General features: G+C 42.2%; 1 protein-coding gene across 1 annotated transcript in view; it reads right to left on the bottom strand.

The window, feature by feature from the left end:
* PLCB1 (phospholipase C beta 1) overlaps positions 1 to 25,493 on the bottom strand; it is a 454,706-nt gene that overhangs the window by 38,180 nt on the left and 391,033 nt on the right. The window contains 4 exon segments of the mRNA XM_033142844.1: positions 18,887 to 18,973; positions 20,970 to 21,027; positions 24,916 to 24,993; positions 25,164 to 25,240. Coding sequence (XP_032998735.1) covers positions 18,887 to 18,973; positions 20,970 to 21,027; positions 24,916 to 24,993; positions 25,164 to 25,240 — 300 coding nt within the window.

Genomic DNA, 25,493 nt, shown 5'->3' with positions numbered 1-25,493 from the left:
AAAACAGAAAATTTAATGAAAACTATAACCAAAAAAGAAGAAGACAGCTGGCAAACAGACACTCCAGGTACTAAAATGGTCTACTGATAGCAAGTACCCCAGTATGATTTAAAGGCACAGAGACATTTTATAGTCTTAATAATAATAATAATAATAATAATAATAATAATAATAGGCATATGTACTTCTTTCCTCAAAAGCAAATGATTATATACGGTTTTGAGGATGTGGAAGAAATGGCTGACTTCTGTATGGAGCTCCACTTAAAGTCTGTCTGGCTTGCTAGTAAGGTGGCTAGTTGCAGAAAATTACAGGTTCCCAACCCCATTAATGCATGTGTAGAAGAAGGAATTTCAGCAGGTATCACTTGCAGCAGGTATAGCTTGTCACACAAACGATGCCTTGCTGAAGTGCACTACTAAAAGTGCAGGAGCCCGGTCCTGTTTGCCATCTGGCCACCATCTTTACAGGTGCTCATATTGCTTGGTATTCTGACGGCCGGGCTACACACGACCTTAGCTGCATAGTTTTCTCTCGAGCTCAGAGCTTTTTAAATTTCATACATGGCCAGTGTGGGGCCCTGATTCAGATCAGGACCCTAACATGGGGTTGTTGGTAAAGGGGCCTTAAGCTACACACCCCTCCACAGTGGTCCCAATCCAGATTCCCCGTCTTGTCTGAAATTTGCATTGCAAAAAAGGGTCCCTTTCAATGGGATCCAGGCTGGGGCCACATCAGGGGTAGAGGGTTAAAACCTAACAAATATACTTGGTGCCTGATCCAAACTGGGGGCCCTTGCCCTTGTAATTTGTGTGTGTGTGGGGGGGAGAGAAACAGGCAGAACTATGCAGCTAAGGTTACATGTGGTTTGGCAATAAATATTTCTGGCTTGCAGGTGCTCAGTTAGTTCCCCTAAGCAAGCACACATATACGAAGGTAGAGTTCTGTACACATGATGTCTCCATGGAGGAGACACAATGCCCCTTCTCAAAAAGCTTATTAACAGGGGAAATTGCTTTGTCCCCTTGTGTGAAAGCTACATAAAGCCTTGCACTGTCAAGAGAATAATCAGTAAGTCTCCAGAGTCAGAAAACCATTTGAAATCGTCCCGAGAGATGTATCAGAACAGGAAGAGGACAGCAGAGTTAATATGGTAGGGGAAAAAGCAATGTATCTTTTGAGGGCAATATGTTGTGTGATGAGGCCCCGTGACCACTCTGTACCCTAAGGAGCAAATAACTAGACAATACACGGTATATTAGTTTGGGCTCAAATAAGGACACAACTTAGTTACAGATGTGAAGGTTTGGCCATAGGCATTGAGGTAAACAACTGTATATGTCACTCCCACCTATCCACTGGGAGTCTTTCTAAAGGTGAAACCAGTGGGGGGGGACACCCTATGGCCAACATCAAATCAGGGCGTCCCCTAGGTGGTCCCTGTTGGAGGAGTGGTATGGCCCTAGCCCCCATCTGGGCATCGAACAGGAGCTACTCCTCCTGGATCTTTTTAACAGGATCCCCTTACCCGTGGTGTAGAAGGCAGAGGATGCAACCAACCAAGACTAGGCTTACCCAATGCATATTCCGCCTTACAAAGTTGTGACGATTGCTATGAGGTAGGCGAAAACCCAAATGGCAGTGCTAATTTGCCAGATGGGAAAAATTCCTGCCCGACCTCTCAATCTGCCGACCAACAATGTCCATAGCAAAGTTGTACCATCCGCAAATAACCCTAATCTGAGGGTGGGTGGGACAACCGGCTCAGCAAGCAAGAGGTCGAAAGGCTCCACAGGCCAGTTATTTAACCTTGCCATGGGCATGGTATCATGCGCTGCTGTTGGTCAGATGGTCCCACGCCCAGGGAATGCCCTCTGCAGTAGGCCGGTTTCCAGAGGAGGCCTGGAACCCGCTTGCAAAACTATGTGCCCAAGAAGGGCAAACAGACTTATCAAACCAAGACAAAGGCAGTTGTCATCACTGCAGATTTCATTCCCTTCAGTAACGGAAACACTTTATTGAAGCATTTCATTTTGCTGAAGGTTTTTTTTAAAGTTTTTAGCTAAACAAAACAAAAATAAAGACAAATGAAATAAGCCATGAAATGCCAAATGCATATCAATTTAATAGTGAGATGTTAGTTTGGTGATGATCACTGATGTATAACATCTCAATGTATTTTATATTTATATATATATAAAAGCAATCATGGTCACGTGCTGTAAGTTTTATCTATCCTCTTCATTACAAAAAACAAACAAACTGTCTTTTAAAAAACTTTTTGCCAGGGGCTATTAAAGAGGCTGTGATAATGTGAATTTAGGAGGTAATTAACTGCTATATATGTAATTTTGAGCAATAGTTCCTTTTCGCCAGAGGGGTTTTGTGCTACTGGGGCTGCATACACACAATACCTTTAAAGAACGTTTGAAGCAAACATTTATTCCCTCAAAGAATTCCAGGCCCTGCTGTCTACCCCTCACAGAGTTGCAATTCCCATCAACTGGAATTCTTTGGAGGGAAAGAATGTGCTTTGAATGTGCTTTTAAAGAATAGTGTGTAAACAGCTTCAATTTGCATTTTCCCTCAGTGTCGCTGTTAGTATTAAGGGATTCAACTGCTGGCTGGTTGGAGCCACCTTTCATACACTGAATGCTACGAGTCAGCAGAGCCAATAGAGGACTTTAGTCTGGCTGGAAGAGATAGCTGTTGCTCATAGGGAAGGAATAGAGCATCATGGTCAATAGCTTACCATTTAGGCCTTGTCCTCCACACCAGGGCATCTGTGTGCACCTGGATTCCTGTTTCCCTATGTGTATTTGTGAGCACTTAGGCTACAGTTTAATGCTTCTGAAATCTATCTCAAAGTTTCCCATCCAGCCAAGCGGCAAGTGCTTGATAGGATGTATTTGTGCTGTGGGGTGTTGGCCCTTCCCCTCAATTAGTACCAGCCATAATTTCTGGAAACATGAGGTCTGTTGTGGGCATGTACAGTGGTACCTCAGGTTACAAACACCTTGGGTTACAAACACTTCGGGTTCCAGACTCCGCTAACCCAGAAGTAGTACCTCGGGTTAAGAACTTTACTTCAGGATGAGAACAGAAATCGTGTGGCGGCAGCGTGGCGGCAGCAGGAGGCCCCGTTAGCTAAAGTGGTACCTCAAGAACGCTTTCAGGTTAAGAACAGACCTCCGGAACGAATTAAGTTCATAACCAGAGGTACCACGGTATGTGAATATTTGTTTATCTTTGTGATGTATCCCTTTTTTCTAACACAAGTTACAGATTTGCACTAAACAGTATAGAATCACAGAACTGTAGAGATGAAGAGACCCCAAGGGTCATCCTGTCCAACGCAGGACTGCAATGACAATATCATTTGGAAAAAAATATGTCCAAACTAGAAAACCTGAAGTCCATTGCGCAGATGTGCAGGTGTATTTGTTTACCTTTACATGGGCACCTTAAAAACAACCCAAAAACATGTTATTTTTTTAAAAAATACAAGTTTTTTGACATTCTGGATTTGCACAAAAGAGTGGTCAAAAGTGATAATAAAGTGTGGACCACTCTAAGCCAGGAAAGTATTTGGAGTCACTTGCATGAAAAGCTGCTGCTTCCTTTCCATGCATTTTCCTTTCCTGCCTATTGTACCTGCAATCTCAATTTCTATTTTTAATGCAGTAGTTTTGTGCAAGAGCAGTTCTGTGAAAAAGAGCTGTTTTAAAAAAATAAAAAGTATTGCAAATGTGCCTTTAGCAGCAACTGGTGGAAAAAGATGGGCTGCATTCTTTCCCCTGGTTTTCTTGAAACAAGATGTCACTACATGTCAAAATCAAAACACAAAAACCCAACCTGTCCACACAATGTGCTTCAGTATGTCCATAGTCAGATAGCATGTGATTTTATACTGAATTTTCTTCTCGTATCTGATTATCTGTAGATAGGGGAGAATATTAATTATGTGTGGGGAAAGTGCAGGCTGCCACTAGATGAGGTTGTAAGTGTGGACACCACAAAAATGAGAGAGTGACAGAGGTAGCTTCAAATCTAAATTCAACTCCAGTGTGAATGAGCCCTTAGATAATAATTTTCCAATATTGCATATCCCTCATAACAGGAGTCATTTGGGAGCTAACAGCAATGGGGAAAGAACAGAGCATTCCCTTCTTCTGAGTACCAGACATTTGCTCTCTTTCATAATCTAAGAGAGCAACCGTCAAATGCTGTAAGTTGACACACAGTTGGGCATGCCAACTCTTAATGCCAAATGAAAGGTTTAAAATTGCTTTGTTTAGAAACAATGAAAAGTCACATTCACTGCTCCTGGTCTCCTACTGGTTAAACCTCCCAGTGGAACTGAAAACAGAAAGCTTCACTACAAAACCCACAATGCAATGAGACTTTCAGCAAAAGATACATTCACAACTTAAAGGGTTTCATCCACTGGTGTCCTTTGCGCTGATGGAAGGCTCTTTGAGCCAGTGGAGTTTTCCAATTACCCATCCTGTCTGGAGCCCCAGTATGATAATAAGCCCTCCACCCCTACATAGATTTGGTGAAGGTACCTTATGAAAACCTCTCCACTGTTCATCAAAATCTTTGGAGGAAGCCCTGCTACTATTCCAATCTTTTCCTGAAGTTAGCTTGACAGGAATAAGGGGCAGGGTTTTCTTAGTATCCTTCTTGATGCAATTCCCTAATCAGAGTTGTTCACCAATCTATTCTCCTCCTCCTCCTCCTCCTCCAAAATGTGTTTTTTAAAAACAAACAAACAAACAAACAGGCAGGCAGGCATTTGGAAACACAAGCCAATGTTTTAATTGCTGCGACGGGGTGAGGTCCCGTTGCTTGGTCCCTGCTCCTGCCAACCTAGCAGTTAGAAAGCACATCAAAGTGCAAGTAGATAAATAGGTGCCACTCCGGCGGGAAGGTAAACGGCATTTCCATGTGCTGCTCTGGTTCGCCAGAAGCGGCTTAGTCATGCTGGCCACATGACCTGGAAGCTGTACGCCGGCTCCCTCGGCCAATAAAGCGAGATGAGCGCCACAACCCCAGAGTCGTCTGCAACTGGACCTAATGGTCAGGGGTCCCTTTACCTTTACCTACTCCATTCACTGCTATGCTGCTCTGACATTAGTTTTTAAAACTATGATGTTTACATGTCACGACATTTCTTTGTGCATGGTTATGCTGTTGCTTTGCATTGCTGCCCTGAAGTACTGTTGCAATGTGGCTGTGCATTTCAGAATAAATGAGTGAAAGGAGAGATACAACATGTTAGCCTACCTTCCCGGTCATGTACGGCTTCCTTACCTTGGTCTATATTCATTTCCCCCCCCCCACTGCCAAATGCATCATACCCAACTCTCATCTTGTGACCCCCTCTGCTTTGGATTCCTTTAAATTGGTCTCCTGGGAACTGGATGGCCCTGCCTTCAATGTGGAATGAGTCCAAACAGCATTTGCTCCCTCCCAAATCCATGGCTTGTGTTTACATCTGTGCATAACCCTCTCTTTGTGTGTGCAATATAAATAGAAAGCACCCACACCCACATCCTTGCAGAGAGCCTATATAAATTTATTTTCTTTCATAATCCCCTTTCAATCAGACTTAGACTAGCTAAACAGAGAGGGGTTACCCAGGATACAGGTAACCATATGACTCACTGGCAAGGCTTCAGCTATTAATCTTTAGGAGATACAAAATGAAAGCAATTGCTGTTTTACTGTAATGGATTAGAGCCTGCGCCACAAATCGCAAAGAGATAGTTTGCGGAAAGCAGTCATATACCAACTGCTTAGTGGACTTGCTCTCTTACGAGCTATGTTATCAGTCACTAAGGAATTCACAATGATTTTCAGTTTCTGCCCAAGACGCATTAGCCAGGCCGCTCATCACTTTTTCGACAGCAGAGCCTCCAAGTGACAGGATATGTATTGGCAACATTCTGTGCTGTAACATAAGATGCTCCATTATTCTTTCCATTATGGGAAAGAAATATATCATCATGAAATATGGTAGGCAAATTAGTAATCAGCACAACGAAGGAGAACATTCCCCTCACAGATGCAATTCTCAGAGCGGCTTAGCAGTCAATCCCTTTTTCCAGGTAAGTCTGGGAATTGTTGCTCTGTGAGGGGGGAAAGCAGTAACAACAACAACAACAACAACAATACCCTTTCCACCAGGGTGAGTTGTCCCAGCACAACTCTCAGCACCTTTAACAAACTAGTTCCCAGCATACTGTTACAAAAGTCAGGTGCCTGCTGCTCTCTCTGCCGAGCAGTAGCAAGATCCGATGGGGTCCCAGGCACCCACACAGAGCCTGTGTCCCTTTGGAGAAATGAAGACTCAGCAGAGGCTGTTGTGCTTTAAGGAATATGGTTTATTCACCTATTTACACCTTCAGCCTTAATGGAGGGAATTCAGATCATAAGGCACCATCATTTCAAGAGGTAGAAGCAGCCTGCAGCCAGCCCCCTCCCAAGATGGTTCTCGGCTCTTCTTCTCCCTTCTCCTTCCCTTGAAAACTGCCTTTTCCTGTCCCCTTAAGCACAAACCCTATTACCTTGGTAACACCTCGCTCGCTCTCCAGGCTAAATAATTCCGCTCCCTAACGGCCCATCAACACCTTTTGTCATCTTAACAGGTTTGTTCATTAAGCCAGCCAAACAATAGATTTGTGTCTGTTTTAAAGTAGTATTATACTGCTTTAAATGTACACAGCAAGTTGGGCCTGAGATCAAATCCCTTCAAGTTAAAAGCTAGCATATCAGGCAGAGTTGGGTCCAGGTATAGTAGAGACCTTCAGCAAGACACCCTCCACAGACCACACACCCCCAATCGCCTCCTCACTGTCCTTATCATGACTTGCTCCTCCTCTTCGTTTCCATCATTTGCTACCACCATTTTGGCTACCAGAAAAAAATCCACAAGCATAAAGGCAGTGACATTGACTGATCCGCCTTCACACTACCATTGCTTCCTGGGTGAGTGCACAAGGCAGGTCAACAAGCTGAAGAGGAGGTGCAGGTCCTAAGAAGAGGTCCAGAGGACTCTTGTCTGAGGGGCCCCTTAATAGATGCCCAAACAAGCCAACCCTTGATGCTCCCCCACCCCCCAACATCAAAGAGAATGGTAAAAAATATGTAAAGGTAAAGGACCCCTGATAGTTAAGTCCAGTCGCTAACAACTCTGGGGTTGCGGCGCTCATCTCGCTCTATAGGCCGAGGGAGCCGGAGTTTGTCCGCAGACAGCTTCCAGGTTATGTGGCCAGCAAGACTAAGCCGCTTCTTGCAAAACCAAAGCAGCACACGGAAACACCGTTTACCTTCCCGCCAGAGCAGTACCAATTTATCTACTTGCACTTGATGTGCTTTCAAACTGCTAGGTTGGCAGGGACTATCAGGATATATCATTTTAATTATTATATTCTGTAATTCTGCATCACATCTTAGTTTTTGTTCTGTGAGCCGAACATAGACATACAGTAAAGCAACAAACAAAAATAAGATAGGATTCAGAATTGAACAAAAGCAAGCCATAGCCTGACAAAGACTCTAATTTATTTATTTTTCCTTTTTGGTGATGGTTGGTCCAAAAGAACAGGTGCAGTCAGCAACCATTGTCAATTGGACTGCTTCTGTGTTGAATGCGGCCATGCTGGTGCAGAATGACTATTGTGGATTCATAATGAAAATCCCCACAGTACCCACGCTGCCTCTGTGTCCCAGTTTCATTAGCACTGTTTCACAATGAGGGGTGCAGTGAGTGCTTAGGGGGTTAGGGACAAGTGAGAAGAGCAGGACTGATGTACCTATTTATCTACTTGCACTTTGACGTGCTTTCGAACTGCTAGGTTGGCAGGAGCATGGACCGAGCAACAGGAGTTCACCCCGTCACAGGGATTCGAACCGCTGACCTTCCGATCGGCAAGCCCTAGGCTCTGTGGTTTACACCACAGTGCCAGAGAAGTGGTGTAAACCAGAGAAGTGCTGCTCCAGAGAAGCGGACACGGAGCAATGGATTCAAACTACAAGAAAGAAGATTCCACCTAAACATTTGGAAGAACTTCCTGACAGTAAGTGCTGTTCGACAGTGGAATTTGCTGCCAAGGAGTGTGGTGGAGTCTCCTTCTTTGGAGGTCTTTAAGCAGAGGCTTGACAGCCATCTGTCAGGAATGCTTTGATGGTGTTTCCTGCTTGGCACGGGGTTGGACTGGATGGCCCTTGTGGTCTCTTCCAACTCTATGATTCTATGATTCTATGATTCTATGACCTGCTCTCCTTAATGCGGTCAAGTAAATAACTAGGTTGTGTTACTAGGTGGAGGATGGACAGCACACAACTAGCAAGAACAAATACTTAGACAGTCATTTTCACTAGTTGCCCAAAATATGATTAGCAGAAATAAGCAAGTAACATTGACTATGTAGCAAACAAGGCCACACCAAAAAGGCACTCCGCCCCCCCCCAACACATTACATGCTGCACTTTCAAGCAGGCACCAAGCTGGCATCTTCAAACATGAAAAGAACCTGGCAAAATGATTAGTGCCACGTGGCCCCAGACCATCGCAACACACAATGAAGGATTATTTAAACCATAATTAGCAATTTCCTGTAACAGCTTGAAATCCCCAACCCACTGTGCAGAAAGTTTCCAAGCCCTCCTGCTGCAACTCAAACTGTTTGTACGTGCTCATCTTCTGCCTGCAGTTGCCAAACATTGAAGTGAGTCACACACATGCACACACAACTTATATAAACCCCACTGTGCCCCTTTCTTAATTAATTATGACAAGGCCTAAGCCACAACAGGTCACCAAGTATTGATTTTCAGAGTAAGATTGCCCATAAAAGCCAAAGCTTAAGAAGCAAATGTTTATTGTGATTGATAAGTGTAAACTGTTTAATTATTACTTTCTGATATTTGATTTTACTGCTTACTATTTTATTCTAACGGATTACTGACTATTGTTTTATTTGATATAAGATGTTTATTTTAAAGTTATTGCGACTGTTTTGTATTGGATCAGATTGTTCTTACATGTATGAGCTCTGCTGTCTAGTTTTGTTTGTTTGTTTGTTTCTTCAGCTTGTAAAGCACCTTATAAACCATAGTAATATAAAAAGGCCGTATACAAATTAAAAGTGAAATGAAAAGAAAATGAAATATCCAAGTTTAAATGGCAATGTCACCCCATGGGAGAAACAAGGCTTTTTAACATAAGTGTCCCAAGCGACTTTTTAAAAAACAAAACAAAACAAAACTATGGTTGGGAATAATCAGTATGTTTAGAATCCTGTAGAATAAGGCTCAAAGCCAGAACATATTGAATTTCTGTGATGTCATTAGGGTAGCCACATATGCATCTCCCAAAAAGGGCACAGATTTGCAGACAATTTGCACGTGCTGAGTGAAAATGTGCATATGAATTGCTAAGTATAGAGGCAGATTTTGTCATTAACTACCATACCAGGGAAGCAGGTGTCACTGTGGTCTAAACCACTGAGCCTAGGGCTTGCCGATCAGAAGGTCAGGGGTTTGGATCCCCACGATGGGGTGAGCTCCCGTTGCTCGGTCCCTGCTCCTGCCAACCTAGCAGTTCGAAAGCATGCAAAAAGTGCAAGTAGATTAATAGGTACCACTCCGGCGGGAAGGTAAACAGTGTTTCCATGCGCTGCTCTGGTGTCAGTGTTCCGCTGCGCCAGAAGCGGCTTAGTCATGCTGGCTACATGACCCGGAAAATCTGTCTGCAGAGCGGACGAACGCCAGCTACCTCGGCCTGTAAAGTGAGATGAGCGCCACAACCCCAGAGATGTTCGCGACTGGACTTAACTGTCAGGGGTCCCTTTACCTTTACTTTTACTATACCAGACAGAAATGCAATACACTTCACCATAGTGGGGAAAGATTGTGCAAAGTTGATCTGTGTGCCTGCCTCTCAGTCTGCTAATAACAGACAACTTCAAGGTCCCTCCTCTCCCTTTTTACAGTTCTTTATATTCAAAGCTGGAATGCTCAACCTTTCAAATGGAGGACTTCTTTCTATAGAACAGGGGGTCGGCAAGGTTTACCTCGTCTGGGCCGGTTCACTCCAGCGGACATCCCTCCATGGGCCGGATCGCACGTGCCCACGATTTCCGGCATCTGTGTCTGCGCACGCACAGTTGCAATTTCCAGCACTGCGCTGCGTTAGCACAGCGTGCGGGGACTTACCAAGCGGGTGGCTCAGTTCGGGGGCGGCTCATGGGCTGGTTAAATGACCCCCGTGGGCCGCTTGTGGCTCATGGGCCTTAGGTTGCCGACCTCTGTTATAGAAGACTATTTGCCGTAGAGTAGGATCACCCTAGAAACACATTATGTCGGCTGCATAAAAATTCTACGCCCACTTTAAGTGAACTTAAAACAAATCTGACATATTTTTAAAGAATAATTGCAGTCATTGGCAGCGGGGGAGTATCTATAAAATGCACCTTAAGACACTCCCCCTCCCATAGGTGAGTGCACGTTTTGTTTAGACATGTCTCTGCTCTGTTTTAAGTTTGCTTAGACTGGGTGTAGAATCTTTATGTAGCTGACAAAACCAGCAGCTTCCAAGCATCAGTTCTAAAGTAAACACCATGTAATGGACAGGCCATCAAACGGAAATGCTGAAATCCCCCAGGTACTCATGCATGCATAGGTACCAAGAGAGGAGAAGGAACTAAATTGTCATGCTGAATATCACTTCGGATTGTTACGTGCATCTTTTGCGACCTGTTTGTCATTGAGATAAGAATGTGTTGTGGTCCTGGAACAAAGATAAAGTGAAAAGAATGTGGCAAAGAAATAAATCTAAGCAAAGCAACAAGCACAGTCACAACTTGCAACTTAGGAAACCCTGTTTTCATTTACAAGATGGGAAAGATGCAATTCCACGTTTGCACTTGTGCCTATCTGGAATAAGGCCATCTAAATTAAAGTTGTTCTTCAATTGCTATAAACACACAAACAGACAGCCCAAGAATCCTTCCGTTTCCTTTCTCTCACTCTGTACCGAAATATATTGCCTCATCCTCATTACATTTTTCAGTTTCTGAGAATATTTGAACATACGTGGATATGCACAAACAGGCTATATGAATATAGAAATAAAACAATAGCACTAGATTTGAGCTAGAACTGAGGGAGATTCTTGTCCTGAAATGGATAAATATGTTCAGATGCACTGATACTTAATCTAGTTAACTTAAGAAGAGAATGTGCTAAATTACACTAAACACAGTTATAGTTTTAAGGTTTTTAGGGGGGGTTATATATAAAAAAGATGAGGTTAAGAAATGGAAGTGTGAAAACATCGGCTTAATCTTCAGGCCACAAAAACACATTAGACTTTCCACACTGGGATACCTTTCGTACAGGAAAAGGCCAATGCAATTGGTTTTGTGCCCTTTTAGTTTAGAGAAATGACAGCAGTGTGGGTGAGTGGGAGCATGCCAGAGATTTATAAAGGTCACGACTGGTGTGGAAATACACGAGACAGACATTTTTTCACCTTCCCTTACTTATAACATGAGACTTCAGTGTCCCTTGATTAAACTGGCTGAAGGTACATTCCTGACTAGGGCCAGCCATGAGGCAGAGTTTTGGACTCTGGAATAAATGTCAATTGCTGAGTTTAGAAGCAAATCGGAATCTCCTAAATCTCAGCCCTAATACTACCTTCCAGATTTCATTGATTTCCTAACAGCCACATGCATGCATGCTTAGCCACCATTAAACAAGCATTAAAATCCATTTCCAAAGACTTATGTACACCACACAGTAGGCACTTTCTGAGCTTTAGACTGATAATCCTGTTAGCTACAAGCACAATCATTTCTTTTTTAAAAGGATGAGATTATGCAAAGGAGAAAAAGGGGAAAGTATTTTGATCTAGCACAGGGAAGGAGAATTATGCCAACAAGCCTGAGGTCTAAAAAAAGATCAATATATTTTAAAGATTTCCCCTGACTTCTGGATTATTCGCTGTACATTATGCTTGGCAATTATGAGATTTAATGAAAGGTTCATGTCAGAAATCATTCCATTTCCCTGAAGCCAACGTTTCCCCCCCCCTTTTCTTTTGCAGGGGGCAGGACTCATTAATTTGCTCTGAACCTGGTGTGTGTGTGTATGTCATCTGAAATTTTCATGACCTTTTCAGATACAGAAAAAGCATGAATTATTGACAGCTACTGCAATTTATGTGAACATTTGAAACATTATGTATAAACCACGTTAAACTGCAAGGTATGGCATTACAAAACCATATAGACATACCTCTGTGCCTTTTGCTTTTGAATGATATGGTTAACACCCTTTTCCTTTTCTGTTAATCATCTTGTTCCTGTGTTGTTTTGGTTCTGTTGCCGATTACAGTATGTTACAAAGCAGCAGCTTCTTATGCCTCTTCTGCTTTATGAGAAAACCCAAAGGTATTCTGCAGCATGATTTGTATCCTATCCTATTCTAAAAATCAAGAGGAATAAGTAATAGTTTTCTAATGGGACTGCAAGAACCAAAGTGGGGAAGTTTTTTGGCCTGTTCAGAGTTATTCACTTTGGAAAATTATTGTACCAGCTGTAGGGCTCCAGGGCCTTGTTGAGAAACACCACCCACTGACAGATATCATGAGCAACATATTCTGCAGTGTTCAGATGAAATTCAGAAGCCCCTATAGACATGGGAGAACTAAAGTGAGTCAAAACTGGTGAATGCATCAACATTTGAAGGGAACTTCTCCCATGACACATGGAACAAAAAGGGTCCATTAAGCATACCAGAAAGTGTTGGCTGGAGGGGTCTTAAGATGCAGTCCTAACCCTGCCTACCTGGGAGTAAGCCTCATTGAAATCTTTAAGATCTACATCACAGTAGATGTGGTTAGGGTTGCCCTGTACATAGGAATCAAAAAGTCCAACTCCCTCTAGGCTTGGAGAATTCCATTAGAAATGGAAATGGGGGAGGAAATTGCTGCCATTTGCATTTTGCATACTGCAATTTGTATTTTGCCTACTGCAATTTGCATTTTGCCTGCATGCAATTTTCATGTTCGTCCGGAGTTCAGGAACGGAAATCACACAAGCAAATATGAGCCGTATGCGCTATCATTGACTCCCCCCCCCCAGTCCCCAGACATTATGCAAATAATTTTGTTATTTCTGCATTGTTTTTGACATTGCCCTTCCATTGAAATGCACTGAAATCAATTCTGTTATTATTTCACTGATAAATTACATTATTTAACCCTATCATTCAACTATAGGGGACAGCAAGATGAGCAGCATACATTTTAGCACAGGCTGAACTGTAGCAGAATGGAAACATGACTGATTGTGACATACACGGAATGAGGTGGGAACCACTGCCTCCTTACATCCACACTCCCCTCTCAGAAGCAGGAATCCTACCCAATACTATTATTGCCCCCTTACCCCCACCTAGGGATGCCAATGGAAACACAGCTGAAAGTAGCACCTAGACATGCTGCTTATGTCTAATGATGGTGGCTAGCCATGATGGAAGCTATGATTTGCTTCCATGGTTGGGGACAGTATGCTTTCTAAGGTTGTTTTAATTTGTTTTAAATATTGTGTTTCACTAGTGTAACCCACCTTAGGGTGAAGGACGGGTAATTAGTATTATTAATAATAATAAATACCAATTGCTGGAAACAAGAAGGGAGAGTGCTCTTGTGCTCAGGTCTTGCTTGGACATTTCCCACTGGCAAAGGTTCGGCCACTGTGAAAACAGGATGAGGGACTACACGGCCATTGCCCTGATCCAGCCAGCTCTTTTAATTTTGCTCCATATGAAGGTTAGTAGTGGAATCCCATCATGGCTTCACATGATCAGCCCCCACTCTTACAATTAAACAATTGTTTGCTGCATTCAGGCTAAATCTTTAGGGTTATGGTTTGAACCCACTGTACCTTCTTGTCCATACTGGGGTGTCAGGAAAAAAAAAACTGATTACTGTCCTATTTAAAGCAACCATATAGATGTGTGTGTGTTTTTAATGTATTTTTGCATTTGCGTGCCACTTCTCAACTGCACAGTAGCCAAGGTGGAGCACAACAAAGTTAAAGCAATAAATGAAAATTCACGCTCTGCAACCACAGGCGATTCCAGCGGAATTATAGGTAAACAGGCTTGGAAGAGAAAGTCCAATGCCAGTCTCAGCGCAGGGAGAAATTAAGGCCTCACTCTCGGAAACAGCAGGTGAGGTGAGAAATGTGTTCATTGGCAGCACACCATAGACTGCAGCTGTGCATGTGAAGCCCCCCGTCCTCTCTTCCCCGTATTAAACAAGCTCAACTCCTTCAGTCTTCTTAGAAAGGATATTCTCCAGACCTCTAAGCAATCCTGTTGCTTTGCTCTGGATTATTTCCAGCTTCCATGTGTCTTTTTTGAAGTCTGGAAATGACATAGTACTCACAACAAAGCCTCCCTAATGCCAGGGAAAGGGGTGGGGGAGAATTATCGCCTCTGTTTTACTCATAATGCTCCTTTCCATGGAGCCCAGTATGGCATTAGCACAGCAGCACATTGCTAATCAATCATCTTATCTGCTATGACCCCCCCTCCCTTGCCCTGAAGCCATTTCCGCACTGCTATTTGCTAGGAAGACATATTCAAGCTAGTAATTATGCATTTGTTTTTACCCATCTCCAGAATGCTGTATTTATGCTCATTAAATGTAACCCTTTTTATTTCCGCCAATCCCCCCCCCCCCATTTTGTCAAGATAAATATTTATTTGTGGCCCTGTCATTGCAAAGCACTTTCAGTCTCTCTCGGTTTGTCGTTACCTGCGGATTTGAGTTCTGTACTTTCTTTCCCCTTGTTAACGAGTGTATTAAATAGCACTAGACCAAGATTTATATTTCCACAAGTGTTTGCTCTGTCACGGAGATGCAGAAGAATGTGTCCTCATACTCCTTCAGGCATCTATATAAGGAAACTGTCTCCTGGATTATTGAATTTCTAATATCTGCACAAGCAGGGAGGCAATTACAGTTAGAGGACACCTCTAGACTGCTCGACAGGTACACTAAAAATAGGATAGTTGAAACAGCTGTTTGGACATCAAGAGGTGACAGGTGAAAGATGTTTCAGACAGATAGCTCTAGGTTCCTGAACTGTATTTAGGTAATGCGTTTTCTGAGTATACCAGATCATAGCAGGTACAAGAGCCTCAGAGATACCTTGAGTTGTTGCCAATCAAGCTATAGGGGAATAGATCTGGGCCAAACCATACATGTCAGAGTGTACCATGCAATTTCCCCTGAAAAGTAACAAGTGGAGGCTGTAATGAGTGGAGGAAAGGTGGATTAAGAGTTAAGAGTTTCCCCTCTCTCAAAATTGTCCTTTTTAGGTGCTTTTACCCTACTGGGGAGAGATGGGGTCCTGCATATTTTGCCCTGGGGGAATGGGGAGAGAAGCATGTTGAAGCACAGGGAAAATAGTTAAGTCCTTTCTCTATTGCCACCTCAAATTCAAAGCAGGGTACTCTGCAGTTGCACTGACCCTTTCAAGAAAAAGTTGGGACACATGATCCCAGATATCCTGTTGTGTTGTCCAGTTGTGCCCTAATCCTAACCAAAGGGCTAAAGCAAAACACCAGTAGACTGCTAGAAGGATGCATATGAATATATAGTGGAGAACAGCAGCTGGAAAGAGGATGCAAATTCCCAGATGAAGGATGATTTTAATGGCATATAAGTATGGAGTGTACAAACCTTGCAATGTATTGTCTTGGCAGGATGCTGCACCTTAAAAGTCTTACAGAGTTATCCAGAATCCCCGGGAGGCAGCCATAGGGCCTAAAGAGTGTCCCCTACCTCAATCACAGCTGTGCTGCTTGCACTGGCCAGGATGGAAGGCATGGGGGGGGGAGTTAAAATTGCGGTTTCACTACACCAGCTGCCAGGCTGGCATAGCAAAGAAGACTTGATAGGGTCTGTTGCCACCATGGGGTGGCAGCAGGGATGGCCCAGGATCCAGTGGTTTCTTTGCCAGCCCTGCAACACTCCATATTTGGGGGGGGGTGTTTCCTGCAGGTGTGTTGAGGTCTTCTGCATTGGTGGACCTCCCTTGCAACCTGTCCAGTCAGGAGTTTGGACTGCAACCTTATAAATGCATGGACTTTAAGTGCTCACATTTCATCTTGCATTACTGAATTGCACACCATTTGGAACTGAAACAAACAAGAGCCAAATAAATAATGTAGGTTACCGTCTACCCATTCCATTGTTTCCATTGTTTTATTCTTATCACACATCATACACAGACCTGCGCAGAGATCTGCAACAGGCCCTTGCAGAGAACGATTAGACATGAAGATTACCTATGTAAATAACCCTGTGTAGGAAGGTTTCCTAAAGTTGTACTGCACCCTGACGTGTCTTTCTTAAGGAACCTGTGTAACATGTACTGAATGGGTGCTGGATAATGTACGTTTTGTCACGTGATGCCATTGAGCACTTTGGTTAAACATCTATAGCCAAGAGATGGGCGAAACCTGTTGTTTTATTTCTGCTGCCCCCTTGTCTGCACCATAGTCTTGGAAATCCACAAAACCTTCACATAGTTTTCTGGCAGGGCCGTCTTAAGCATATCCGGCGCTGTGGTGCAAAGCTCCCTCCGCCCCCCCCCAACCGATATAAAACAAACCTAAAGCTGGGTTCAAGACAATTGTCTGCATTTGCAAAATGATTGTGGACTACTTGGGTATGCCAAAGCATGACTTAGGGTGAACACACAGAAGTGTGGGTTCCCAGAGAGGGGATTGTGAAAACTGCATCCCCCCCCAGTGGTCTTGCTGTTGCAGTACCTTAGTTACTGCCAATGCTTTTTTTTCTAAAAAAAAAATGTTTAGGGATACTCTAATTTTGACTCAAGAAAATCACCATTTTGTAGTTCAAATCGGGAAAAATAAATACAGTAAATGGACAAGATTACAAAGATTCACAAAATGTTTAGGGGTATACGTACCCCTGCGTCACCCCAGAAAAAAAGCACTGGTAATGCTCATGGTTTTTCTGGAACAAGGATGGAAAGATTTGTCAATTTCAGTTCTCTCAGTTTCTCATTTCTGCCATTTTAAATTTAGTTCTCCACATTACTCCACAGAAATTTGTGCGTGTGTTTTAAAAAAACCAACTTCACGAAAGATTCTCCAGCAATCTAGTGTGGATTTCTCCTAGTGAACTCATTTTTGCCAGCGGTTTTGACTAATGTGTACATCTTTGCAAGCAACTGCTCATAGTGTAATGCAATTTTGCAAGCTATCTTCACGAACACATTCATCTTTATTCCCCCCCCCCAACATATGCATTTTTTGTAAACAGGGATTGGCTGCAGGGCTGCATTGCAAAATTCAGATGAGTGCAAATTTCAAAGGCTCACTGTACTTTGTCTCTCACGTTGTTTTGAATGGCAAAAATTTGAAAGATGAGAACTGGATCAAGTTTCTTCCCTATCTCTCATGTAAAGCAAGACAAAACACAAATCCTGGTCCAGACAACTTGCTAATTCAAATCATGGCTTTGCTCACAGTAGCACCACAAGAGGACCAGGAGGAGATCATTGTTGCCACCATCCCTTCTCCAGGAACCCACACATTTGTGAAAAGCTATTGCTTATTGGTTTGTTTATTAATACCCCCTGACAGAGATTCTAGGCAGCCTACAGATAAAATAGTTTGACTTGGCAGGATGTGTGAACCAGAACAATATCCTCCATGGAATTAGATCAACTGGATTACTGTGCCATTAGAAATAACAAGCAAAAACGGTTTTTGATCTATCACTTAAAATTATATTCTTCTTCTGCTCATCGGAACCTCCATGAAATAACTGGTGCCTATAATTTGCCTGTGTCAAACGAATCAGTCAAAAGTTGGCACCTATTTTGTTAAGAGACTATATACTGGTCTAAACCTTTTAAAAAGCTGCTTATCGATTTACTCTTCAAAAATCATAACGTAAAGTGCCATGAATTAATTTCCTGCATGTTAACAGCTGCCAGAAAAAGCTACATGAAATAAAGGGGGGGGGGGAATGCTGTTAAGCAGTCCTGTCTATGGGAGAAGGGGAAAAAAAACAACACGAATGCACCGTTACGTCACAGTGTCTGAGATGGAGAATAGGTGCAATGCACAACACATGTCATTGCCGGCATCGAGAGGGATAGCCATGCTATAGTCTTTTGCAGCCACAAGGCTCTCCTATGATATATTCCATATCTGTGAGAGATTTTTGCAGGGTGCCAAACTCCTTACTTTGCTCAGATAACAAAATACTAGGATTTTTGCATGCTTCAAAAACAAACCCCTTATTCCCAAATATAAAAAGTTGAGATTTTGCATTGCTTTAAAAAAAAAACTTCAGGTGCATTGCACCCTCTGCTGGTCAAGGACATTCTTTACAATCAATGACATGCACCAAGAACGAATAACATACCGTATTTACTCGAATCTAATGCTCACCTTTTTTTTTTTGGTCAAATTACGTTGCAAAAATTAAGGTGCGCATTAGATTCAATTTACATTCACCTGCAAATACTTTTTTTTGGTTTCTAGGTTCTGAAAATTGAGGTGTGCATTAGATTTGATGGGGCGTTAGACTTGAGAAAATACGGTATTTTTGTAGGATATCTTTTTTTTTTCAAATGCATACTCGTTTGTGTGTTAACATTGCCTATTTTTTGCTTTCCATGTGATGAAGCGTTGCACATCTTTCTCTGATATTTATTTAGTTAGCATTCATAATCAGAGGCCTGGTCGAGTATCAGCCTGACACCAGGCTCATTGTCTGTAAGCAAAACAATAAAAAATGGTGCTCAAGTCTCCTTACCTTGGGCTTTTCATCCAGTATTTGCTGACGAATCTCCTTGTGCTTCTCCACAAGTCTTTCCTGCCTTTTACTTTGAGCGTCTTCTAGCTGGAATAAAGCAGAGAAACTTTTTTTTTTTTTTTTTGCATTCAACATGTGCATTTCGTTCTTCAGTTCTATACTAAAGTAGTTCTGTCCAGAATAGAACAGTAAGCATTCTTAGTAGAATATTTGAATTGTTTTTCAACAAAAAAATGCTTATTGATATATTATGTATACTTGGAGATTTAATTTAAAACCTTAAATTCCCCCCCCCAGAAATGTGCAGTTTAAAACACACTTAAGAATACTAGAAGAAACAGCTGAAGTTCATAGGTAGTTGATTTAATCACGCCATCATCCAGTACCAAAAAATTAGACAGCTTTGCACAGTTAAGGATGAAGCCAGGACTAATTTTTTTTTTTTTAGCAAAGAATAACAAGTAGAAAGAGTGAGAAATAAAAAAGAATGCCAACAAATAAACACATTTTCTTTGGGTTTTTTAAAAAATAATAATTAAAAACACATGCTCTATAGAACACAGTTGTGTACTTCTAACTTTCACATATGCTGCAATGCAATTTTTGACACCAGCTTCTGAATCAATTGGCGTATACGCCATACTCTCTTGAACAGGAATTTCTATTCATTGGCCCAAGCATTGTTGCCCTCTCCCTTTTACCTATTGATCATCCTCCACTCAATGATCAATTTTAAATCTTCATGCATTTCACAAGAATGGGAGGGAAGACGACTGGCTAAAGCTTTGTTCACTAAAACCTGCAGCACAAACCCGGAAAGGCTACTTTTTTTCTGAAGAAAAGCAGCTTTGGGAGGGCTTTATGAGTGATGCAAGAAAGTATCAGATAGGGAGCATTCAACTCTTATCTCTGACAGTCATTTTTGATCTTCCTGTAATGTCACTGCTCCTCCTCCTCCTGCCCCAGTGAGCTGAAACATAGGCAAACCCCCCCATGTAATCTCATAGGAGGAAAAGTCTCTGGGAAGGATCTGGAGCAGTGGGGAAAGGAATAAACACCTTCTCGCTACCCACTACTGCTCTGCTCAAAGCGGATCCCTCTCAATGGCACTTTTGTTCACAAAAAGCAGCCATCGGCTCTGTGTTACATGCATGTGTGTATAATTCGTAATGTCTAACTTGTGAAGCCTCGGCTATGGCTCCTCCACATGCCTATGTTGATCCAAAGCTGAGCATCAATTCTGCTGGGTCTGGGACTGCCTATTTCACCATTCCTGTTTTTAGCTGGGAAATTGACCCACAATTCTTGGGAAATACCTTCTCTCTGGCTGAAATTGATGCAAACAGTGTCATGCCGTCCTTTCCAGCAGGAATGGGTGCTCTTTGGCTACCTCCGCTGTCTCCCTTGCCATTGGGAAAGTCGCTAGGTCATTGGGGAGCTGGGGAAGGAAGGGAGGTAGCACCAGGTGTGCGATTTCAAGGTGCGGCAGGCCATGCTCTCAGCCAGCTAATGACAGACTATGAGAAGCGCCAAACTTGACTTGTGCCTGGCTGCATGGAATCAAACCAGGTCATTTGCCATCATGAGCCCTTACATTCAATTTCCTGTGACAACATTTTGCAATGTGTTGTAAATGCTGGAAGGGGACTCTGCTCAGATTTCCTAAAACAGCTTTGAGACATTACCTTACCTGCAGGAAGAGGATTTTTTTTTAAAAAAATTCTCCACACTTCCTGTTCCTCTGCAACATCAGATCTGAAACACAGCTGATAAAGTTTCCAACATTCCTTCACATTTCAGATGTGATATTGCCATGGGGAAACACTCGACTCCGGCACAGCAAGATAATATTCAAAGTGGCTCTTGATAATTCTACAGAAGATGGCAAACCAAGTTTACTAAAAAAAAAAAAAATAGCATTGCAAGGAACCATAAATGCAAGAAATCTATTTTCAAACACCACTTTCATTGCTCTTACATTATTACTCCATGTAAACCAATATAAGTACTGGAATTTGCCTGTTATCTTCATGCCATATGCAAATACAGAAAGTTTTGCTGAACTTGTATGCAGCAGACTCACCCTTTTAATGTATTGCACCACCTCCTGAATATATGATCGAATCATTTCTGTCTTCTCCCTGGGAGCAAGATTAAAAACTACTGATTCCATTCCATTAATTTTTAACTGGCATTATTAATGCATAATTTGCTAGCTTCTGCCACAAAAACCCTTCTCACAAACACTTTGTACATTACTTTAGCTAAATAAGGGAAAAGAAAAACCAGACAGCACAGAAGCAACCCATTATTTTCTGCATTAGAAGTGGTTTGACCAGAGACCACAAGTGGACCACACAAAACTTGTGAATAGAAAGGTCACCTCGGTTCTTAAATGTGTGAGGAAAGAAATTGCAGGCGTGCCTCAGAAGCGTTTCAGCACCATGGACAGGGAAACCCATAGCCCTCTTGAACTATAGCTCCCATCAATCCCTGACCTTTGACCTTGCTGGCTGAGACTGGAGTCCAATAACTGCACCTAGAGACAGCTAGGTTCCCCACCACTGTTTTACATCAAGCAACTCTTCTTGAACCCATTATCTCTCTCCCACCTTATCTTCTGCAGGGATGGAACAGAGTTCTGTACCAATTAGGATTGAGGCTGTACTCCACCATAGAACCTGCCCCATTCTGATGGATTCTGGTGGATTCAGCACTAGTCAAACGTAGCAAGTTGTCATCACCGCTCCCTCACTACACCGCAAGGCAGGGCTTAAAGTGGCAGAAGGATGTTGCCAGCCTGCACTGGGCTTCACCTCACATGCCTAAAAGCTTTCAAAGAAGGCAAGGAGATGGCTCTTTACTGTGTAACAACCTCAAATCATGAACAAGGAAGTCCACACCAGGGATGAAGATCCCATTTGTCTCCAACCCCCCATCAGCCCTAGCCAGTGTGGTCAGAGATGCTCCAAGGTTTAGACAGCAACCTCTAAAAGGCTGCAGGTTCCCATCCTTTGGCCTATGCCATGCGCCAAGTGAGTAGCAGAATCATTCTACAGTTTGGGCAAAGAGGGATGTATTCATTCCAGTATGTTCCAAATTTTTCTGGAGTGGACCAAGTGATTTCACTCATCATAAACATTTCCCCACCTTTCAGTACAGTCCTTTATTTGAGTACAGAAAATTGATGTTTTGTGCATTGTGAGCTATAGCCACACTCTCTTTCAGTCCTCCCTGTAGAAAATGCTGGGGATCATGTGGGTCCCATAGGGACTGCTATTGACCAAAGTTCAGGTTGGAAATTTCATTGGAAATAGCCTAGCACTTGAGAATAAGTGTTTCGCACATCTCATACTTGGCAGTTATTTGAATGGGAAAGTCTTCTGAACAATATCCAGCGACTCTGCACTAGTCAGCTTATTGCTCTGTGAACTCTTGAGCAACAGCATCTCTTTTCCTTGAAATTTAACCATGCCGGCCCAATTCTACTAAGCAAATAGCTAACTACCTTATATAACACAAGCATACAGAGGAGAAGAGGTAACGTGAGGTCATAGAACTTTCAACTATTGTATGTCTTAACAGAACCCATCTTTACCAGGTCAATAGTCACCCCTCACAATTGTGCATACTTTACTTAGAAAAGTGGTTTAAAATTCATCCATTAAAGCTGCAATTTCTTTTTCTTTCTTTCTCTCTTTCATTTATATACTGTCTTTCATCATAATATCTCAGGGCAGTTCACAGAATAAAATACAGGATAAAAACAAGTAAAAGAGTAAAACAAAACAGCAACACAATAACCATAATAATAATAATAATAATAGTAATAATAATAATAATAATACTAGTTATTATTATTATTTATACCCCGCCCATCTAGCTGGGTTTCCCCAGCCACTCTGAGCAGCTTCCAACAGAATGTTAAAATACAATAATCTATTAAACATTAAAAGCTTCCCTAAACAGGGCTGCTTTCAGATGTCTCCTGAAAGTCTGGTAGTTGGTTTTCTCTTTGACATCTGGTGGGAGGGTGTTCCACAGGGCGGGTGCCACTACCGAGAAGGCCCTCTGCCTGGTTCCCTGTAACTTGGCTTCTTGTAGCTAGAAATTGCCAAGAGTTGCTAGAGCTTCTCAGTTCAAGATGGCAGCCAGCAGACATCTTGAAACAATGAATTTTATGCATAAACGTGTAAATGTTTAATTATTCCACATTTCCTGCCATATTTCCATGACCAGGCCCTGCTTAGCTTCAGCAGTGACACTGTAGCATGCATCTATACACCATGTCATGAACCAATTGATGTTGCTAGGCTTCCTTTATAAGCCTTCAAATCTTTTTGAACAATTACATGCTCACAGCAATCCTATAAAATATCACACCTAATCTTGAACAGAAATACAATTTTTATCGCCGAGTCACAATAATTTCCAACATGCTATTCTTTGCACTGTTCACTTGAAACTGAATGCCTCATGTCTGACTTCATCAACAACTCTTTGATGTTTGTAGCCTTCTGTTCCTCGCTTGCCAAAATGTTGATGTCATTACTCTCCTATCTCACTGCAGGTTATTATTTTCTTCAAGGTTTCAGCTTAAAATATTTACGTGTGCAATCCATCTCCCATTTAAATCAGAGGAACTCTGGATGCCAGGTTTAATTAGACATAAATTGCCCTTTTTGTGTTATACCTTCTTGCTTCTTTCTTTTGTTTAAAGTGATTTTTCATTTCATTTTTAGTCCTTTTATATCCACATAGAGACTGATACTTGCAGATGGTTTTGGATTTTCATGCAGCCTTAAGTGCCACTGAGCATTAATATGTTGGTAGCTCAGCTGTGGGATGAAGCAATTTGTGGGTCTCTTCCAGAATGGGAACCAGAACCTTTTCAGTAATGGCTCAAATGATCTGGAGATCTTTCCTCAAGAATGTTCAGCTGGCACCCTTCCACCATTTTCTTTTAGGAAACAGGTTAAAACAGGCACAGGCAAACTCGGCCCTCCAGATGTTTTGGGACTACAACTCCCATCATCCCTAGCTAACAGGACCAGTGGTCAGGGATGATGGGAATTGTAGTCTCAAAACATCTGGAGGGCCGAGTTTGCCTATGCCTGGGTTAAAACAATCCTGATTCAAATAACCTTTTGAGTCAGGATTGCATACTGTTTTTAAATACTGTTTTCCTTGGTTTTGTTCTGTCTGCTGTGCTTTTGCTTTCCTGTTGTTTTGTAGGTTTTATGTTGAATTGTATTCACCTGATTGTGTTTTGCTTTTAAATAACTTTTTGTTTTTGTAGGAAGGTCACAATAGGTCATCATCTTTATTGGATTCTCTCTGTAGGGATCCATCTTATCCCAGTTAAATATGCCAGTGAGATAATTTGGTAGGAGAGATATTATGAAATCAATATAATAAAAGCAATGCAGCATCATTTTGTAAGAGAAGAGATGGGCTTAACTAGTTAACTGACCCCTTCCCCAAATTGTTTTAACATTGTCTGTTGCTTCAAGAATCACTATGGAACTTATTTTCAACGCCTGTCAAAATGCAGTTATTTCTTGAAAGCACTCTTTAGTTTGGATCCAGTTAAATTCAGTTGTGTCTAGTCGCAACTGAAAAGCAATGGCACTTCAGTTAGTTGCAATAAGGTGGTTCCGTTGCTTTTGGTGCAATTTAGTCACTGCCAACTTCAGTTGGATTTGGGACTTGGTTTAGGGTGGCCTGTTATGATCATAGTTAAAGAGGATGGACTTCAAATGTCGGCATGCATGTCACTCTCTCTGTGTATGCACATGTGTGCATGTGTTTTACAGAGTTGCATTTATAAAATGTTACCAACCTTGGGCCAAAGGGATGTGGGATGCCAAAAGCAGAAATAAACCCATTACTAAATAACCATTCCTGACAACAGTCCATCTGTGTTTACAGCATTCTTTGTGTGAACAGACTCATAGCTTACGTATATTGTAAAATGTCCCTGAAAAGGGGACTCCCTTAAAGATTGAATAGTTGAAGGCCACACTTACTCATCCACTTGACTTTTATCCTTTGTGATTTTTTCTTGCCTCTTTTTGTCCATCTTTTTCTTCAACTCCTTCTTTTCCCTGCAAAGAAAACAAAACCTTTTTTTTCTTTTTAAGGCAAAGTTAAGTCTGACAGAGCAACAACATGCGTATTTACTTGGGCCCCTCTGTCTTCAGCGGGGCTTGCTCTGTAGTGCTTTAGGATTTCAACTTTGAATACAAAGGTTTCGTTTACTTACAGCATGCCTTACCTCTCACAAATCTCTTTCAGTTTCTTCAACTGACTGTTCTGGCATTCCTCTGCTACATCTGTCAGCTTCTGAATGAGCTGAAAGAGGGGGAAACAGGCGTGTTATAAAACTGCACGAACCACATCTGATTGTTGAATATTTGGACGGCTTAAGGTGTTAAATTACCCCAGCCCCCAACCCTCAGGATGTAAGAAAAACATTGGGGCCTAATTTGCATAGTAAAGGAGCTTGGTATCTGGTGGGCGGGACTTGTGTGTTTTGCCCGGAATCAGCCCTTCCCTTCAATGTGTTCCGTTATGTTCAATTAAGAATGCCAGTCCAACTGCTTCT

Source organism: Lacerta agilis, chromosome 3 (genome assembly GCF_009819535.1).
Source record: "Lacerta agilis isolate rLacAgi1 chromosome 3, rLacAgi1.pri, whole genome shotgun sequence".
Lineage (NCBI taxonomy): Eukaryota > Metazoa > Chordata > Lepidosauria > Squamata > Lacertidae > Lacerta > Lacerta agilis.
This window is presented reverse-complemented; position numbering and strand designations above follow the sequence as displayed.